Raw genomic sequence first — 12,072 nt, 5'->3', positions numbered from 1 at the left:
AGAGGAGCGTCTGGCAAAACACAACATACCGCCAGAGACCTATCGACTGAGGTTCCGGGGGAGGGAGGTCTGTGCCAGCTGATAAGGCTGGACCTCCATAGCAAGGAAGAGATGGGGGAATTCACCACCCTTAAGCAGTTGCTGCAGGTCTTGCTGGGGGATGTTCGTACCTGGGTCCAAGAACACAAGCCCTCCAATGGACTGGTCACGGCACAGCATATATTAACACCCAGAGAGGAGCACCCCTATCTTCTCTTGCACAGTCACGGGAGTGGTGACCAGTTGGAGGTGTGAAGGTCGGAGCTGATGGTCAGCGAATAGTTATTTTGGGAAGTTAAAGACGGTGTGTCTTGGAGAAAGCCTCTGTATATTTGCACATGTGTGCACATACATGTTTTTTCATTTGTGTACCTGTAAATTTTTTTTCTTCTCAGCTTTTGCACTTTTTTTTCTCCTGGCACTAAATCAAACCCCTTTGTACTAACATGCTGTTGCAGTTTACCATCTTCTTTTCCAACTGGTGACCCTCGTCGGGCATGCTTGCCCACACCTGATAGCGAGGTGTGACGATGATACATTATTGTTGGTAGAATCTCAGATGGAGATGAGTGGGCATACAGGAGCGATATGTACTAGCTAGTTGAATGGTGTCACAGCAAGAATCTCGCACTCAATGTCAGTAAGATGAGAGAGCTGATAGTGGATTTTGGGAAGCATAAAACATGGGAACATGAACCAGTCGTAGAGAGATCAGAAGTGGAGAGAGTGAGTAATTTCAAGTCGCTGGGTGTCAAGATTTCTGAGGATCTAACCTGGTCCCAACATATCAATGCAGCTATATAGAAGGAAAAACAGCGGCTGTATTTCATTTGGAGTTGAAGAGATTTGGTTTGTCAAATAAAACACTCAAACCATGGAAAGCATTCTGACAGGCTGCAACACTATCTGGTATGGACGGTGGGTGGGGGGGGGGGGGTGCGGTGTGGGCTACTGCACAGACCGAAAGAAGCTACAGAAGGTTGTGGAATTGGTCAGCTCCATCTTGAGTATGAGCCTCCACAGTACCGAAAATGCCTTTAAGGAGCGGTGCCTCAGAAAGGTGACGTCCATTATTAAGGACCCCCATCAGCCAGGGCATACCCTCTTATTGTTACCATCAGGAAGGGGATACAGAAGCCTGAAGGCACACACTCAGTGATTCACAAACAGGGAATTCCCCTCTGCCATACAATTCCTAATTGACACTGAACTTGTGAACACTACCTCACCTTTTTAATATATATTTCTATTTTTGCACCTTTTTAATCTATTCAGTCTACGGATATATACTTGTTTATTTATTTATCTTTATATTATCATATATTGCACTGAACTGCTGCTGCTAAGTTAACAAATTTCACCACATATGCTGGTGATAATAAACCTGATGCTGATGCATTTGCCTTACAACAAAACTCACTTTATAAAATCATCTGTTTTACTTTCTAGTCAATCTGCAGATGTTATGGATGGTGCTACATCTCAACAAGGGAATCTCGTCACTTCTTTAGACGGTTTTGTAAATGAAATCAAAAGTGCGGCCTGTGAGGGGATAACGACTGCAGATAAACTGAATGTTGAGTGCCAGCAGCTTGGCTCCAACATGCAAGTCCTTTACCAGGAAAGCAGCCAGTGGTGTGAATCAACAGAGGGCACTGTTGACACGTTAAGTCAGGATCAAGAAGCTTTCTTTGACATTAACAAAAGGCAGCTGAGGAACTTGGTACAGGTAGGTGTTTATGCTGCGATTCCTTCCTGACCTGCTTCACTGTGTCCAAATTCAAAAATCATCCCAATTCCCTCTTAGTAACGGTTGTATTTTGGAATGAAATTTTAAATAAAATATGTACTTTTAAGGTATTGACCATTAGAATGAGATTAATAAGAAAATGTACCTTTTTCATATTCTAAGAATCTGAATTTTACAATAGCTTTTGATCTGCTATTTAATGTTTATTGTAACTAAACTTGTAAGGAATGGGTTGACATTACTCTAAAATTGACCTATTCTTGATTATTGCAAACAAGTCAAAATATATTGTGGTCTTCTTTTGCATAGACTATGAATGAGAATTGTGACCCCCATGTCACCAAGATCACAGAAGAGTTGAAAGGACAGTGTGACACAGAGGAGTCAATACTCTCCACCATACTTCAACAAGTTAATGATGATAAAGGGGAAATGACACAATGCTCAAAAGAATTGACTGAACTAGAACAGGCAGGATTAGAACATGTTTTTAACTTTTTAAAAGATGAGCTCCGACAGGACGTTCCCACAGGTGAGATTAAATTCCTTTACTCAGTAAATGTAAATATTTAAAACTATTAAAAGGAGTGGTGGAGGAGAAAGTGTCTTCAATGAACAACATTTTTTGATAAAACTTAAGTTCTTGCAATTATTAAAGGGAATAAAATGGAAAATGCTGAAAACATTTATTGGGGAGGCAGTGTCTGTGGAATGTGGAAAGAGTTGAAATTTCAGATTCACCACCCTTTGTAGCTAAATTATCCTCTCTAACCATCATCAATACTTTGTTTACAATTGTGCTGATTATCTGTGAAAGTAACTTGCTGGAACAACTTTTCTCAATTGAATATTATTTATATTGCTGTACGTGGGAGTTAAAAAATTTGGAGGTCACCAGATTGCTGATAGTCTAGAAATGATAAAATCTTACATATATATGACGCCTCATCTTTGTATTAAGTACCTTGAATACAATAACTTGGCACAATGGGCTCATGAAAGTTTGAGACGAATGTCTGGTTGGCCTGTTTACAGTGACTTTGACAGAGGAGAACTCCTTGTTTTATGGTTTTACTTAGTATTTTACAATCTTTTATATTTGGCTTTTTAAAATTTAAAGCCAGCTACCCCGGTAAAGTAGTACTATACTGGAATAGATCCTTGATTATAGATTGCAAAGCTGTCATTGTTTGCCTTGAGTTTTATTATACCAGTGCTATCCTGCAACAGAGCAGTAGTCCCTGGGCTTAATGAAAAGGAAACTAGTTGTGTAGCCGTTTTTTCCGACAACGTATTTCAGAATACAGTACATCAGGCTCTGCAGTGCATAGAATCAAACTGCACTGTGATAACCGGCAGGGATTATCTGCTGCCTTGGGAACTGTTTCTTCTTCTTAAGGCATAGGCTGGGGCATAGGCTGCCAACAGCAGCTCGCCTGAACCCTCAATCCTGGGCAGTCTTTCAAGATGTCCCCGCGCATAACCAATCATCGATCCCTCCTCTCCGAGGGATGAGGTCTTTGGAGCTTCGGTTGGTGTTGCTTTGGCTCTGGGTGGGGTTGATGGCCCTGAGCTCAATCCTCCCCCTTTCTTAGCTGGGCATGGACCATGGGGGAAATCTTGGGAACTGTTTGGCAATAAGTAAAAGTGGGTGGGGTGGTACCATTTCATTGAGAAAGAACTAGTATGATTCTACCCTGATGATGATTGCTTTTTAATTTTAGGTACCACTCCAAAGCGGAGAAATTATCTATATCCACAAATCCTCTCCAGAACAAAGCCACGCGATATCTTAATTGCTCAGCACAAGATCCAACAGCAGGAACTGCAGAGTTCTCTGGCTGCTGCCATGTCCCTCCAAGAGGAAGTCATTCCTGAGCAGGTAAAGTGTCATTATAACATGGCTTTTTGAAAGCACTAGCTCAGCCACTTCATTGCAATTCCAGCATATTGTGATTAGTGATCATTTAAGAACAAAATTCTTGTTTAGTTTGAACTAATGTAATAAGAGCAATGGCATGTGGGTGTGGTCCCAATTTGTGGCTCCATAATTTGGTCTTGATCTCACTGAATTAGATCCTCTTGCTTTTTCTGCATTGAACAATCTCTGATTATAAGACCCTAAGATATAGGAGCAGAACTAGGCTATTCAGCCCATCGAGTCTGCTCTGCCATTCAGTCATAGGCTAATCCAATTCTTTCGGTCATCCCACTCCCCTGCCTTCACCCTATACCCTTTGATGCCCTGGCTAATCCAGAACCTATCTATCTATGCCTTAAATACACCCATGACTTGGCCTCCACAGCTGCTCGTGGCAACAAATTCCACAGATTTACCACCCTCTGACTGAAGTAATTTCTCTGCATCTCTGTTCTAAATGGACGTCCTTCAATCGTGAAGTTGTGTCCTCTTCTCCTAGACTCCCCTACCATGGAAAATAATTTTGCCATATCTAATCTGTTCAGGCCTTTCAGCATTCGGAATGTTTCTATGAGATCCCCCTCTCATTCTCCTGAACTTAAGGGAATTCAGCCCAAGAGCTGTCAGACGTTCCTCATACAGTAACCCTTTCATTCCTGGAATCATTCTTGTGAATCTTCTCTGAACCATCTCCAATGTCAGTATATCCTTTCTAAAATAAGGAGCCTAAAACTGCTCTCAGTACTCTAAGTGTGGTCTCACGAGTGCCTTATAGAGCCTCAAAATCACATCTGTGCTCTTATATTCTATACCTCTAGAAATGAATGCCAACATTACATTAGCTGCCTTCACAACCGACTCAACCTGGAGGTTAACTTTTAGGGTATCTTGCACAAGGACTCCCAAGTCCCTTTGTATCTCTGCATTTTGAATTCTCTCCCCATCTAAATAATAGATAATAATTTCTTCCCCCAAAGTGCATGACCATACACTTTCCAACATTGTATTTCATTTGCCAGTTCTTTGCCCATTCCCCTAAACTAGCCAAGTCTCTGCAGGCTCTCTGTTTCCTCAACACTACCCACTCCTCCACCTATCTTTGTATCATTGGTAAATTTAGCCACAAATCCATTAATACCGTAGTCCAAGTCACTGACATACATCGTAAAAAGCAGCGGTCCCAATACTGACCCCTGTAGAACTCCACTGGTAACCGGCAACCAGCCAGAATAGGATCCCTTTATTCCCACTCTCTGTTTTCTGTCCATCAGCCAATGCTCCACCCATGCTCGTAACTCCCCTGTACAGGTTTCCCCCACTAGTCGAAGGTAGAGCATTCCTATGAGACGGTTTGTAAGCCAGAATGTCGTAAAGTGAATAAGCAATTACAATTTCTTAATATGGAAAAAATTTGTGAGCATTCCCAGACCCAAAAAATAACCTACAAAATCATGCTAAATAACACACAAAGCCTAAAATAACAGTAACATATAATAAAGGCAGGAATGATATGATAAATAAACAGCCTATATAAAGTAGAAATGCTTTTCTGCAATAATTGCAGCACTGTCTAGTGTAGTGAAAATCTCACTATGTAGCGTACAATCTCACTACGTAGCACTACTAGCATAGCGGAAGCTCTCTCAGCAGAAGCACTCTCTCCAGTAACCTTAAAGCTATGAAGCTGCCAAATCAAACCAAATAACACATGAAAATACACTGCCTATATTAAGTAGAAATAATGTATGTACAGTGTAGTCTCACTTACCGGAATCGGGAAGACAGCGAGTACACTGATGACGGTATGTTAGGCTGAGTTGTCGGAGGTTGGGGTGGTGGAAGTAGAAGAGAATGGGGTGTCATCTCATCGTCATTTGTTTCCATCAGGGCAGGCAGGTCACCTTCTTCTATGTCTGCCTGCCTTGATGTCGAAGGTTGAGGTTCATTGTCTGCTGTGGCTGATGTGGAAGGCTTGAAAAATGACAGTATGCTTGATTGCTTAGCCTCGCGCATTTTTCTATCATACAGTTCTTTGTAAGCACTCGAAACATCCTGCAAACCGCCCTAAACCTACATACTCTTTCAAAATTAAACTCATACTTTTCTGCAATCATTGCAGTGTTGTCCATTGTAGCAAAAATCTCACACAATTGCTTCACGTTCAGTTCTTGGACGATTTCATTTTCAGGCCATTCGTTACTGCGTTCGGTTTCAATTGTAATCCTTTCCTCTTACAATTGCATTGGCTCTTCATCTGTCAGTTTTCCATCAATCCACTCAAGCAACAGACTTTCCATTTTATCCATTATTGGATGCTGACTAAAAGAGACCACTTTGTTATGAGCAGAACCAACAGTAACATTGGCAGCTTTCAAGATTCTTCCTCTCTGTGTATAAACAGTGTGAATGGTGGGCGCAGGCAAGTTCAACGCTTATACAATGTCCTTACTTCATTCACCACGATCGAAACTAATTATGTCTAATTTTATGCTAAGTGTGAAACCCTTATGAGCTCCTTTAGGCTTTTCCGATACCTTAGAACTTATCTCGCTAACAGATACACAAAATAAATCGACATAAAACACAGATGCTCACAGGCACATATTTAAGCAATGCCGGCTAGAATACAGTTCCGGGGGAGGAGCTTGGCTGCTCAGGGCGCCTGCTGTCTTTTTTCGTAACAGTAAAAACTCTTCTGTTAGCGAAAACAGGTAATTAATGTAGGTCTTTCGAAACAGCAAAGTGCCGTAAAGCGAATGTTTGATGGGGGGGGGGGGCACCTGTAATTCCATGGGCTTTTTTCTTGCAAAGCAGCCTTACGTGTGGCACCTTGTCAAAGGCCTGAAAATCCAAGTATACCACATCTCCTTTGTCTACCCTGCTTATAACTTCCTCAAAGAATTGCAGTAGGTTTGTCAGGCAGGATTTTCCTTTCAGGAAACCATGCTGGCTTTGGCCTATCTTGTCATGTGCCTCCAGGTACTCCGTAATTTCATCCCTAACAATCGATTCGAACAACTTCCCAACCACTGATGTCAGTCTAACAGGTCTATAGTTTCCTTTCTGCTGCCTCCCACCCTTAAATAGCGAAATCACATTTGCAGTTTTCCATTCATTGGTAAAATGCCAGAATCTATCAATTCTTGATAGATGATCGTTAATGCCTCTGCAATCTCTCCGGGTGCATTCCATCAGGTCCAGGAGATTTATCCACCCTCAGACCTTAATAGGGAATCTGACTGGATTTTCTTATGTAATACCTTGGAGGCTAGTGCTAAGCCACTAATCAAAGCTAATATACTTTTTAAACTCCTTTTTGTTATTCAGAAGAAATATCTTTGACTAACATATCTATTGTTTATTTTTGAAGTGCTAATTCCTTATTGGGTACAGTTCTCTGGTTGCCTAGTACCTTTCATTACTTGTCCCAACTTAGCAGGACTTTTAATCAAGTGGCTGTTGTAGTCCAGTCTTTATCAAATATAAAAATAGAGCCCAGACACTGTCTTAATCTATGTAGGAGTAGCATCAGAGCTAGAGCTCCACAACGTCTTCCCTCCTCCCCAAAATAATAGAATAGAAATTGGATGCAGGAGGTTATTTAATGCTCCAGACCGTTACAGTCTCTGCAATTTTTTTTAGGCACTTGGCCCCATATAATCACTTCTGTGACCTTTATCCGTTCTATGTGGTCCAGTCATTAGATTAGGTTAGCCCTGTTTGCCATCTCGACAGTATTTCAGGCCGAGAGAAAATAAAGAATTTCTGTACCTCTGTTCATTTATAGAAAGATTCAATCCTTACAATTTTCCACTCCAAAACACTACAAGAAGATTTCAGCTGTCCTAGCAATGAAGTTAGTTGCTGAAATCCAACTTCCATTCCATTACACTACCGAGTGGTGGTGATGACAGCTCACCTGAAGACATTCTTGTTTGAACAAAATACTTCTATTTGTTTTCAATTGTTGCACCCTTGAACAAGTAGAAAGGTAAATTACAATTTTATTAAAAATTTGCTCAATGGAATTAACTAATACCGTGTGGGCCTTGGTTTAGTCAGTGTTTCCTGTGCCTGATAATGTTAAGTTGATGTAGAGCTGAATGTAAGAATTGGCCTTTTTTTTTAAGCATGCGCAGTTTGGAAGTGCTTCAGTGTATACTTTTTTTAAAATTGCTGCAAATTTTAATGCTTGGATTTTAATTTGGATATCAAATTGTGGTTAATTTCAGGACACTGTGGAAAATGAACAAATGAGCACAAGTTATGAAAGCTCTGCCAGTGAGAAGCTGAGTAGTGAGGATTTCTGCTGTGGTGGTGGCGCCCCTTTCTTCCAGGTAAGCTATTCAACTTATTACTGGCTTCATTTTCTTTTTTACAAAAAAGTAACAGAACCAGCCCATTTGTCTCTTATAGCATGCTGTATCATTCAGTAATATCTTAGTTGTGTCAGATGCTGAACTACACTTTCTTGTGCTATCTTGTGAGCCCTCAATATCTAAAACTGATCTGACTTCCTCTTTAACTGTGCTCTATTCTCCAAGTTAATCTTGTGTTTTGAATGAAATGTGGCTGATCTCTAACTGTGAGACTGACCCTCTGAGATGTGGCCTTTCCACCTAAGGGGATTATTGTCTAGTAAGTATCCTGTTATGCCCATTTTTAAAAAAAAATCTTAGTTTCAGGCTGAGGTCCTCATAAATTTAAGGGATATTGTCTTACTCTACGCAATTATCAGACAAATGCTTCCCAAGAATTAGAATTAATCTTTGTTGAAGTCCCTTCTAATTCAGGTATATCCCCCAATAAGGAAGAATCGAATGCATCACTCAATGTGTAGTCTCACTAACATTTAACTCCCATTTTGCATCTTCCTTGCAGTTTGTAAGGAAATTTACATTTGATGCACTCCTCTAAGCTAATGATATGAAACTTTATGGCCAACAATGATCTACACCCTACCAGAAATTAATTCCTCTTTCTTTGTAGATACTGTGTTCCTAATTATTTCTTAAAAGTCCTTTCTCTTCAGCTAAAAGGACATAAAGTACCTGTTTAATATCTCTTGGTTACAGTTTAAACTCAATTTTTCATTTTGCATATCTATAGATGCTCTTCATAACACAGATTGATTTAATGCCTGGTATTTAATTATCACTCACCTTACCTTAATGCTGTATATTAATGAGATTCTGACCACTAACTACAAAGAAGCAACATTATCTTAATTTTTGTAGTAAGTTGAACATCATGTTATTTTAAAATCAAAGCATTTTTGTCTGTGTACAGCAGATTAATAATTGTTGTTTTTATTTTCTCCTTTTGTAGCACAAGAAAAGCCACAAAAAAGACAAGGAAAACAAACATACTGCTAATGTTGACCAGTCAAAGTCCATGGAGGACAATTCAATAGCAAAATCTAAATTACCACTCCGGGTGTATAATTAATATTGCTACATTTCTGTCATTTTAATTGCATCTACAAATCAAGATTTGTTTTGTTCCTTTAAATTTTGCTGTTTTATTTTTCAATGCTTTGAAATACTAATTTCTCTGTATACTGTATCACTCAGTCCTTGCCTCATTGTTGTTCAATCAATAAAATTTTCTTTCAATGTTCTTTTCTGTTTAAGCAATCTTCCTGCTCTCTGTCCCACTACAACTTCTGGGTTGTTTAATTTTGTAACTGAATACCAATGGTTCTTTTTTGGGTATGTACTTGAAGAAATAAATGCTCGAGTATTCCAACAATCTCCTGTGTAAATGCAATCAACTATGCTTGGTGAAATTTCACTGTTATAGGTGTAAATTTTAAACAGAAACAAATAAAGTAACAGGACTAGAGCGTCATTGTCTGTTACTCTACTCCACACCTCAGCCAAAAGGAGAAGGACCATGCAAAGGACATCTCAAAGGAGCATGGCTGCCTCATTCAGCAACTAAACTGATTTTTGAGGGGAACACACAAAATGCTGCAGGAACTCAGCAGGCCAGGCCACAGTTGTGGAAAAGAGTAAACAGTTGACGTTTCGGACCAAGACCCTTCATCGGGACTGGAATAATAGATGAGGAATCGGAGTAAGAAAGTGGGTGGGAGGGAGGAACAAAGAACCACAAGGTGAATAATGAAACCGGGTGGGATGAAGTAAAGAGCTGGGAATTTGATACAGGGCTGCAAAAGGGGGAATCTAATAGGAGAGGACAGAAGGCCATGGAAGAAAGGGAAGAGGGAGGTGAGAGAGGGAAGTGGTGGGGGGGGGGGAAATTACTGAAGTTATTGATATTACTGATATTCTTGCCTTCAGGCTGGAGGCTACCCAGATGAAAGGTGGTATTCCTCCTCCAACCTGAGTGTGGCTTCATAATGGCTGTAGAAGAGGCTATGAACTGACATGTCAGAATGGAAATGGGAAGTAGAATTGAAATGAGTGGGCTCTGGGTGATCCTGCTCTTTTTGGCAGGAGGAGGAAAGGTGCTCAATGAAGCAGTCTCCCAATCTATGTTGGGTCTCACTGATATACAAGAGGCCACACCAGATACAATAATGACCCCAGCAGACTCACAGGTGAAGTGTTGCCTCACCAGGAAGGACAGTTTGGGGCCCAAAATGGTAGTGAGGGAGGAGGTGTGGCACTTGTTCCACTTGCAAGAATAAGTACTAGGAGGGAGATCAGTGGAGAGCGATGAGTGGACAAGTGAGTAGCGCAGGGAGCAATTCCCTACAGAAAGTTGGGGGCAGGGAAAGATGTGAGGCAAGGTTGATGACATCGATGAGCCCAACATAGGTGCAGAAAGCAGCACCAATGCAGTGGTGAAGATAGCAGAAGTCATGAAAAATTATGTGCTGGATATGGGGGTTATAGGTGACGACAAAAGGAACCTTATCCCTGGTGTGGCTAAAGGAAGATGGGAAGAGGGCAGATGTGTGTAAAATGGAAGAGATGTGGGTGAGGGCAGTGTTGATGGTGGAGGAAGGGAAGTCCCTTTCTTTGAAGGACATCTTTGTTCTGGAATGAAAAATGTCATCCTGAGAGCAGATGTGGTGGATTCAGAAGAACTGAGAGATGGGGAAGGCATTTTTACAAGTGACAGGGTGGAAAGGGGTATAGTCCAGATAACTGTGAGAGTCAGTGGGTTTATAAAATGTATCAGTGGATAGACTGTCTCCAGAGATCAAGAAAGGGGAGCGGTGTGCTGGAAATGGACCAAGTAATTTGAGAACACGTTGGAAGTTCAAGTCGTCACTTTTAACTGTCATTTCGACCATAACTGCTGGTACAGTACATAGTTAAAATGAGACAATGTTTTTTCAGGACCATGGTGTTACATGACACAGTACAAAAACTAGACTGAACTACGTTGGAGGCAAGGTTGATGAAATTGATGAGCCCAGCATAGGTGCAGGAAGCAGCACCAATGCAGTGGTCAATGTATTGTAGGAAGAGTTGGGGAGTGATGCCAGTGTAGGCTTGGAACATGAATTGTTCCACATAGCCAATGAACAGGCAGGTGTTGCTGGGATCCATGGGAGTGCCCACGAATACACCTTTATTTTGAAAGTAGTGGGAGGAGTCGATGGAGAAATTGTTCAGGGTGAGGGCCAGCTCTGCCAGATGAAGAGTGATAGTGGAGGGGAATTTGTTTGAAGGGGATCTTTTACCCTCATAAACAACTGGAATACACTGCCACACAGAGTTGAAATCAGTTGCTGACAGCATTTAAGAAGTGTACTGATGAACATCTAAGTCACTGAGGCATTGAAGACTATGGGTCAAATGCTGGGAAGTGGGATGAACATGAACGGGTACCCAAAGGTCATGGTGGGCTGAATGGCTTGTTTGCATTTATGCCCTGACTCTGTTCACGTTGTGGCACAGTGCAAAAAGAGCAATGGGGTTTGGGAGGTACCAGAGAAGCTGGAAAGGTCCTCCTTGGAGTGGAGAAAATTAAAGGAATTGTTTAAGAGCAAACACACACACAAAATGCTGGTGGAACACAGCAGGCCAGGCAGCATCTATAAAGAGAAGCACTGTCGATGTTTCGAGCGAGACCCTTTGTCAGGACTAATGAAGGGTCTCGGCCCAAAACATCGACAGCGCTTCTCCCTATAGATGCTGCCTGGTCTGCTGTGTTCCACCAGCATTTCCTGTGTGTTGTTTGAATTTCCAGCGTCTGCAGATTTCCTCGTGTTTGCTGTTTAAGAGCAAGTTAGGAGAAACTTGTTGAAAGCAAATATTAGTAACATGAAGACAGCGGATTTAAAGTAATTGACAACAGAGTCTTGTGTCTTTGATTTGAATGTTTTTAATGAGTTGCAATTTATTGGTAATTATATTAAAATAAGTACATTAGTAACTTAAGG

General features: G+C 41.1%; 1 protein-coding gene across 1 annotated transcript in view; it reads left to right on the top strand.

Annotated features, from left to right (window-relative positions):
* kif11 (kinesin family member 11) overlaps positions 1 to 9,535 on the top strand; it is a 36,595-nt gene extending 27,060 nt beyond the window's left edge. The window contains exons 19-23 of the mRNA XM_059948059.1: positions 1,489 to 1,768; positions 2,099 to 2,321; positions 3,514 to 3,671; positions 7,943 to 8,047; positions 9,039 to 9,535. Coding sequence (XP_059804042.1) covers positions 1,489 to 1,768; positions 2,099 to 2,321; positions 3,514 to 3,671; positions 7,943 to 8,047; positions 9,039 to 9,158 — 886 coding nt within the window. The 3' untranslated portion in view covers positions 9,159 to 9,535. The remainder of the gene's footprint in view (positions 1 to 1,488; positions 1,769 to 2,098; positions 2,322 to 3,513; positions 3,672 to 7,942; positions 8,048 to 9,038) is intronic.
* The last annotated feature ends 2,537 nt before the right edge of the window (positions 9,536 to 12,072 follow it).

This window comes from Hypanus sabinus, chromosome 22, assembly GCF_030144855.1.
Source record: "Hypanus sabinus isolate sHypSab1 chromosome 22, sHypSab1.hap1, whole genome shotgun sequence".
Lineage (NCBI taxonomy): Eukaryota > Metazoa > Chordata > Chondrichthyes > Myliobatiformes > Dasyatidae > Hypanus > Hypanus sabinus.
Note: the sequence above shows the minus strand (reverse complement) of the source record. Positions and strands in the feature narration are given on the sequence as shown.